General features: G+C 48.1%; 1 protein-coding gene across 1 annotated transcript; it reads right to left on the minus strand.

The window, feature by feature from the left end:
- Positions 1–407: 407 nt before the first annotated feature.
- On the minus strand, positions 408–8,118 carry PIGT (phosphatidylinositol glycan anchor biosynthesis class T). Its single transcript, XM_072112202.1, has 12 exons — positions 7,858–8,118; positions 7,140–7,317; positions 6,276–6,403; positions 6,070–6,170; positions 5,900–5,986; positions 5,624–5,711; positions 5,210–5,304; positions 3,634–3,802; positions 3,146–3,346; positions 2,651–2,816; positions 2,388–2,471; positions 408–1,377 (listed from the first exon to the last, which is right to left on the minus strand). The coding sequence occupies exons 1-12, from the start codon at positions 8,036–8,038 to the stop codon at positions 1,125–1,127; spliced, it is 1,731 nt and encodes a 576-aa protein (XP_071968303.1). The 5' UTR covers positions 8,039–8,118; the 3' UTR covers positions 408–1,124.
- Between the last annotated feature and the right edge of the window lie 508 nt (positions 8,119–8,626).

Here is an 8,626-nt window from a genome sequence, read left to right on the forward strand (position 1 = left end):
AAGGTGATCTGTCCATACAAAGCTGCAGACAGTTAGTAGTCTTGGAGGTTTGTGTAGTCATATCTTTGTGTATGACGCTAGTTGTAATCCAGCTCTGCAGCTCCTTTAAAGGCTCTGGGTGTGTCATTCGGCCTGAAGAGCTTTCTCCTCTCTGCCCTGTGCTGCTCCAAAGCCCCTCCCCTCTGCTAGGAGTAGGAGGTGCATCAGGATTACGAATGGATACTTAGAGCAGTCAAATCAGTGCAGAGGGGCGGGGCTGTGGAACAGTTCATTGCAAAGAGCAGAAAGCTCTTCAGGCTGAAAGCCAGGCCCTTACCGCTTGAGGAGCTGCAATTCTGGATTAAAAAATGACTTTTCACAGCCCTGCTGCTACTTACTACACACACACAAATGTGTGGTTAAGAAGCTCTCGAGATGCTATACTTAGTACTGTCTGCAGTATATTATGGTTAAAACGAATGATGGATCCCCTTGAAAAGGGGTTGTATTACAAGTGTTTTTTTTTAATGGTATATCCCTTTAACCCTGGTTTCCTCAGAGGGATCTGAGCCCAGCGATGAATGAGTGAATGGCACAGCCTTAATAACCAGAGTGAAAGCGCTTCGGAGACGGCTAAAGGAGTCATAAAAAGCCGAATCCACAGGACAGGTGATAAGAGGTGGGCATCCGAACACAGGATAGATGCGACCCCTTGAACCGTGGTCCATTTTTTTAACCCATATAATAAATACCCATAGAATACTATAACATTTCCCAGTGGTAATCATTATTTCACATTCATTTCATTAAACACCTCAAAAATATTTGAGGCCCTCAACCCAAAAAAAATGTACCATAGAAAAGGTTGTGTGTGTAACACAGAAAAAGTTTGACGTATAAGAAAACAAATTCAAAATTGAAGGTCATGGTCTTCCAAATACAGCACCCGTCCCGTCTATAGGTGGTCTCTGGTATTGCAGTTCAGCTAGATGGATGCAGCTGCAATACCAGACACAACCTTTGGTGCTGTTCCAGGAGTGAAGAAGACATGACTTTCTAGTCCTGCACAGGCGGCCATGTCTGGAGTCTGAGATACTGATGACACAGAATCAAGACTGTCCACATCCACCGGTTCCAGGCTATAATCATAGAGGCGCCACGCCGCGTAACCTGCGAATGATATTGGCGATTTTCATGGCCAGTCCCCCCTTCTTATTGTCCTCCACTTGGAAAGTCCTTGTGAGGAGGTTATAGAAGGAGCCGTAACCCACCGCCACCACGGTACAGGTCAGGCAGATGACGTTATAGGGCATGCTGAAGTCAGGGGTCGGCAGGTTCACCAGCAGAGGCTCCGTGTACAACCGCATGAAGTAACTGGAACCGTCCGATGATGGGAATCTGTCAATTGAGAGGAACAAAATCCGATGTTACTATCATCATCTACAGCAGGAGTAGGGAACCTATGGCTCGGGGGTCAGATGTGGCTCTTTCGATGCCTGCATCCGGCTCACAGACAAATCTAGTAAATAGTGATTGGCGCAGTGTGCGTCTAAGACACATACAGCTATGATCACATGACGTGTAACCCAGGCGCCATTGCTGCCAACATCATAGCGTTCATTCCTCTCTGTCCTAGAGAACAGGAAGTGACATGGAGCCAGCTGCAGGGAGCATAGGTAGGTTAGTATTACTTTTTTCTGTGACTACCCATCTACTGGGGGGCATGTGCTGTGACTACCTATCTAATAGGGGGCATATTAAAAGTGTATGGCTCCCACGGAATTCAAAATATGTGGCATTTATGGCTTTCTCAACCAAAAAGGTTCCCGATTCCTGATCTACAGTAAATAAAGGGGCGTGACAAAAATTTTACGTCACCTTCTATCCAGTGTCACACACTTCAATTTAAGGGGAGTGGACTATGAATCCTATGTAGATTAATAAAGATTCCATAAATAGGACCTTTCACCACCTCACACATGTGGAGAGGAACTAACCATCCTGTAGGGGTTCCTACACAGGAATTATCATAACACACACCTCCTCCTCTGCTCCAGCACCTTCTCTCTGACAGTGCTGAGGACTAGAATGGTCAGATACAAGGATTGATCTCTGCAACCATGTGAAGTAGAAAGAACATTCAAAGTGCCCCTGAATCTGTGAAGCAGCTATGTTATGTTCATCTGTACATGTCTGAGATGGTGAAAGGACCTCTTCAAAGGGTACATAGATAAGCTTTGACCTCTAATGACCTAACCCGTCTGAAGGTCAAAGTTTAAACTGAGTATTTAAGGAGCGGGGGGATCCCCATTTGTGTAGTCATATGACTTCCCTCGCTCAATTTATTACATGTTCCTACATGTGAAGACGGAGCCACAGACATTGCTCATTATACACGTAAGACTTACATGGTGGAGAAGAGCGGGCTTCCTTCCAGCTCATCGGTTTTCATGTTCCTTACACTGGGGATCAGGACACTCAGTACTGAAGGGCTGTACAGGAGACAGGGAAGGATATTAGTGATGCTCACATTATACAGCATAAGATTATGGGACAGTCCCGAGATCTCAGGCACTTCAAGAGCTACAACAGATAATGGCGAGGTGTCCATCAGCTCTGTCCTATCTCAGAAAGCTGAATAACCCACCATGACAGTATGTGGTTCCTTTACCTGATGTAGAAGCCATGATTGGGGTCAGGAGGGTACTCCGTCCACTTCAGCAGTGCCCTCTCAAACTGGATACTAATCTTCGTGATGGAATTAGGAGGCAGCTGGATTAACATCTCTAAGAGATGGGGGAGCTGGCGATCCTTGGCTGGAACATAATGGATATAACCTGGAGAAGAAGAAGCAGACAAATCAATTATCTTTTCACATAATGGATGTGATCTCCGTTTAACATAGTGGACAGATAGAGGCCCCTCTGTGGGTCCATGCCAGGAGGGTCAGATATGTTCATCTTCTCTGCTCTTACAATTTGTACAATATCAGGACTTGAAGTTGAACACTAAACCACTGGCCCCTCAGAACAGGCTGGTGGTTTTAGTTTCCTCAAATAACATGTCATCTCTCCAAATAATATGTCCGTCATCAATGATGGTCGACCCCAGACTACATTGTAACTACCGAGAGAGGACAGATTATAACTATTCTCCGTTTACTTACTGGGTTTGTTTTCTTTGCCCTTGGTCATAATGGTCAGTGTATGGACGTAGAGGCGGAGGTACCAGGGGACCGTCTCCAGGAACATGACGGGGAAGGCTCGGTATGGATGGTTGTTATAAATCATGGTATTAATCACTCCGGTCTGCAGGCCATAGCCGCTGACATAGCGCTCCGCATGGAAGACGGGAGGATGGGGCTGACCTAGCAGAGACAAAAATACACATTACTACATACACAGAGATAATAATAGTATTATACAGCGGGGACAGGAGAACATCTATCCAGTCTATGTGACCGACAAGTCCTGGAGCTGAACATGTATAGATGATGCAATAATGTGACGATTGCGGTAGTATGTAATGTGCACGGGCAGATTATAGCCGGATTCCCCTGTACCACACACTGCACCCAGGAGATGACACCCGACAGGAGGGAGATGAATCCTATGACAAGGGTGCCAGCAGCGTTCCTGCCATCCTGTAACTCACCGGAATCTGATCCTCCTTTCCACTTTAGTGCCACATTCAAGTTTCTAGAAGTGTTGAAAAGCTCCGGTTCTAGAAGGTCATACAATGCATACACCCGCTCATCTCCATGGACAGGAACCTCAACGTCCTGCGAAGAGGACGGAGTGACTTCAAACAGGTCAATCTCTTTCTGAAAAGATAATGGGCGTTTGTGTAGTTAGTGCTTATGTGCGTGTACAAGGGCCCTCGGAGAGCTGCCACTATAAAGGAGTCCATAGATACATGAGAAATCCATTGATTACAATGAGAATTATGTCATGCTTTATGCATACCTGCAAATGGTTCTTGTCAGTTGCAGGGTAAGGCCTCTTTCTCAGGAGCGTATGCTCGCCCGGGCGCTAAAGAGGTGGAGGGGCGAGCACGGCTCACCCCTCCCCTCCCCTCTCCAGAGCGATGCCCAGCCATTTATACGGGTAAAGATAGGGCATGCCCTATCTTTTTCCCTTGTACCATAGTGCAGCCGGGCGCCATATGCATCTATGTGGACACATTGGGCTGGATAAATGTCACCGTAAGGTCCATGTGAAAGGGCCCTAAGCATTGAAGGTCAAACAACTGCTGTAGCCAAATCAGTGACATCATTCACATGAAACGTGATATTTGATAGGAACTCTGGTCAATGACCAATGCTGGATCTGGGAGCCGAAGCAAGAACTGTACACTTTACTGTGTTTTCTTACACCTGCCACAGCCTGGTGTAATTTCTAGAACACCCCTTTAAAGGAAATCTACCATCAGAATATACCATGATAAACCAGGGACATTACTCATAGATCCAGGCACCGGGACTGTGATAATCTTATATTTATTATCCGTTGCTAAATTATGCTAATCAGTCCAAAAGGCTCTGGGAGGACATTGGAAGAGCTGTGTTGAGCTCCATGCTGTAGCTTCGCTGGCTGTTACATTGTACAGCAGCACTTCCACTTGGCTCTGCCTGCTGTAATGACACACGTTGGGAGTATGAAGTGCTCCAGTATAGTTTAACAACCTATGAAGCTGCAGCACAAACAGGCTCTGTTAAAAGTGGATCTTAGAAGGAAGGAGGCCATGTATAACAAATATAAGAAGATTCTTGCCTGGATCTATGAGTAATGTCCCTGGATTATCATGAGGGGTTTTGATGGAGATTTCCTTTAACAAACGCCATACCAGGTTAAATGAGCCAGGCACTGGCAGGATTACAGGGATCTATGGTGTTGTAAGGTTGGGAAATGGTACGGTAGATGTATTACCGTCATGTGACTTAGTACATGGGGATTGTTCTACAAGAAGCTCTAGAAAATCTTCAGGTCAATAAACCACATGCATATAACCTATACCAGAAAATTGGGTTCTAATTTCACCAAAGCAAGAGTCCTGGTCCCACCAAAACCCGGAAGTCCCAAGCAGATGAGTGGAATTTGCGATGCCCCTTCTGCTGATAGCCGAGACCCCCACAATCATATAGTCATCCCCTCTCCTGTGCATAGGGGATGATTATTACTATTGGTACAACCCCTTCTATAGCAATGGTGTACAGCTAGGCAGGTCTCACCTTGTCATATCCAGAGTCCACATAGATTTTGCTTTGAGTTGCCAGAGGACAAGGCTCAGTGACTGTACGGGAAAACATCTTAAAGAGAGACCAGTCTGAAGAAACAAAAGAGGAAGGCGGCCATAGATAGCAAATATAAGATTACCACAGTCACGGTGCCTGGATCTATGAGTAATGTCAAAAGATTCTTCTCTCCTCCATAGAATTTAATGGAGAGTTGTAACCTGAACCCTCTGTGTACTGCAGTCTGTCTTGAGAGGCCAAGATGGACTCAGGAGAGGTTTCACAGTGTGCAAAGAAAGGGTGGTGAGGCAGGTAATGGAGAAAGAAGCATGTTTCCTAAATAATATTTTACAAAATGTCTTAGATTTTCATGCCCTATAGATAGATGATAGTGAGAAGTTAAGAAAATACCTCTTTTCCCAAGTCCGTTGGTATACATGTCAAACACCACAGTCAGCATCTGCCTCAGCTCCCAGGAGACGGCGGAGCAGCCTGCATCCTTTAAGAAAAACACTAAGATTAAAGGCAAAGTCAACCTAGGATATGGAATATACCATAAGGAGACAAACAGTACTGCTTCTCCAATAAAGGATAGTGCTGTTTAAAGGGATATTCCAGTTATGGGGCCAGCGCTCTCAGGTGACTATTACCTCGTTGCGGCATGGTTTCGGTTAATGTATCACTTACCCTACACACGGGGCGGATGTGCACAGACTGGGAGTGGTAACTGCTGTGGTACAGGCGCTCAGCCTCTAGTAGTGATGCCAGGCCGACCTGTGAGGAGAGGACATAAGACTTCATACCCAGACATCCATTATAATAATATAACGCTCCCCCCGTATGACAGCAGTCGTCACCTTGGAGCCACAGGGCAGCAGCTTCTTCCATGGGGTGAGGTTCTCGGTGCAGACGATCTCTCTGGGCAGCGTGGCATATCTCAGGAGGTGGTGATCGGTGACTGCAGAACATGAAGAAGAGTCTTAGTCTACATCTACGTGATATCAGACAATGGCTTTATAGGACAGGTCCACCACAAGGGGGCGGTAAGTCCTTATACACCCACCATTGGCCAATCCCAGAGGCTTGAAGGATGCGGTTGGCGTCACGGTGTTAGTGGAGTCTATGAAGTTTAGCGAAGCGCAGAAGATTCCGGACAGGATGTTAGTGAGTTCCTTCCAGTTTTTGTCAACGCTGAAATAACAAAGAAAAACTTTCAGAATAATTAACTTTAATGGGGGATCCTCAGAATAGTTCATCGGGGATCTGATCATTACTAGAGATGAGTACACCCAACATTTGCTTTCGGGTTCAACCGCGTGACCTGGACATACTGCCGGATTGGTGGCCGAACAGCCAATCCGTCAAATCATAGTTATGATTGGACAACCCCAATCACAGTCATGGCTAGTTGCTAGGGGCATAAATGCCAGATTGGCCAATATGTCCAGGTCACACGGCTGAACCCGTGCACAAAAGTCGAGTCCGCTCATCTCTAATCATCTCCTATTGTTTGTCCCAGCTGTGAGTCTGCACCAGCAAAATGCATTCTATTGTGGCCGTGGAAGGAACTGCAGCTCTACCGCTATTCTCATGAACAATTGCCAAGCTGCAGTTCCCCAGTATGGCCACTATAGAGTGGACGCAGCGTTCTGCACCCAGGCTCATCCACTACAAGGTTTCTAGTGCTGAGATGCAGATCACATTTAAGAACAGGTCACCAGTATGAAAACCCATTTAAGATTATGAGAGCAGTGTAACATCCTATACATTGTATGAGTGATGGATTTATGGGACAATACAGAGCAGGTAGAGCAGCTGCTGTAGTACAGGGACAATGGAGCATTACATGATCAGGAGACTATACAATAATACAAGGTCCTGCCAAGTCCACACCTTATCCCCCAGTGTTACACACAGTACTACTTACTCCTGCACAGATTCCTGGAACCAGACCCAGAGCTCGGCCCCGGCAGGAGCCTGCAGCAAGGGCTTCCCCCAGGACCTGGTGCGCCAGAACCCCTGGGTGAAGGAGAGGTGCAGCTCCTGGATGGAGTACTTAGAGATCACTTGGCCCAGGACTTTAGGGAATAACCTGTAGTGAGAAACTGGAACAAAGGCACATTTTTAGAAGAAAGCCCCTCTCTCCAGGGGTCGCCCCTCGTCTAGATTCACTTTGTCGTGTATCATCCATGTGACTACTTTTGACTAATTTCCAAAGGTGATCGCTGCAGCCTCTCCGATTTTTGGAATCAGTCAGTGGATCCTACAGAACCGGACTGCCCTATACAGGGACTCTCCTTCTTTATAGAAGGGGTCCTCACAGGAGATCCCACTATATCCTTTATTAATACATTATACAAGAAGCTGTATAAATGCCGGACCCCTATGTGGGTTGTACATCATAACAAGACACCACCGGAGCCACTGATTTCTGGGGGTCCCACAGATCACACGGGGGGGGGGATAGATGATAATATATGGCCACTGCTCTAGTCAGACGGGTGAGTATAAGATGCATGTGATATACAGAGCTCCATACGGGGTCCCCTCTATTACAGGCAGAATATTACAATCCTGGAGACATCAGCTACATCTGCACTGTGCACACATAAAAGCCGCAGCGGTACCGCCCCACCCGCTCACACCTCTCTCCTGCCGCAGGTCGGAGTCCAGGCGGGTCCGGAACTGGAATGTGGCGGCGATGTCCCCGGAGCGCAGCGGGGAGAGGAGCAGCTCCTCCTGGAAGGAGTCTCCATGTGCCCGGGGTGTAGCGTCCCCTCCGGCCAGCGCCAGCAGCACAGGGATCAGGAGCCGCACCGCCGCCATGGTACCGTGCACACTGCGCTACATCACAGCGGAAGCCGCTGCCGTGACGTCAGGAGCAGGTGGCCGGTCACGTGCAGAAGAGGAGGAGCCTGGAGCTGTCACCGGGAAGAGCAGCGGGAAACTGTGTGATGTGGTGCAGCGCCACCTAGCGGAGCGGTGTGTGTAATGCACTGCACCTAGCGGAGCCGCGTGTGTAATGCGCTGCACCTAGCGGAGCCGTGCGTGTAATACGCTGCACCTAGCGGAGCCGCGTGTGTAATGCGCTGCACCTAGCGGAGCCGTGTGTGCACCTAGCGGAGCCGTGTGTGTAATGCGCTGCACCTAGCGGAGCCGTGTGTCTAATGCGCTAAACCTAGCGGAGCCGTGTGTGTAATGCGCTGCACCTAGCGGAGCCACGTGTGTAATGCGCTGCACCTAGCGGAGCCGCGTGTGTAATGCGCTGCACCTAGCGGAGCCGCGTGTGTAATGCGCTGCACCTAGCGGAGCCCTGTGTGTAATGCGCTGCACCTAGCGGAGCCACATGTGTAATGCGCTGCACCTAGCGGAGCCGCGTGTGTAATGCGCTGCACCTAGCGGAGCCGCGTGTGT

Source organism: Engystomops pustulosus, chromosome 6, assembly GCF_040894005.1.
Source record: "Engystomops pustulosus chromosome 6, aEngPut4.maternal, whole genome shotgun sequence".
Taxonomy (NCBI): Eukaryota; Metazoa; Chordata; class Amphibia; order Anura; family Leptodactylidae; genus Engystomops; species Engystomops pustulosus.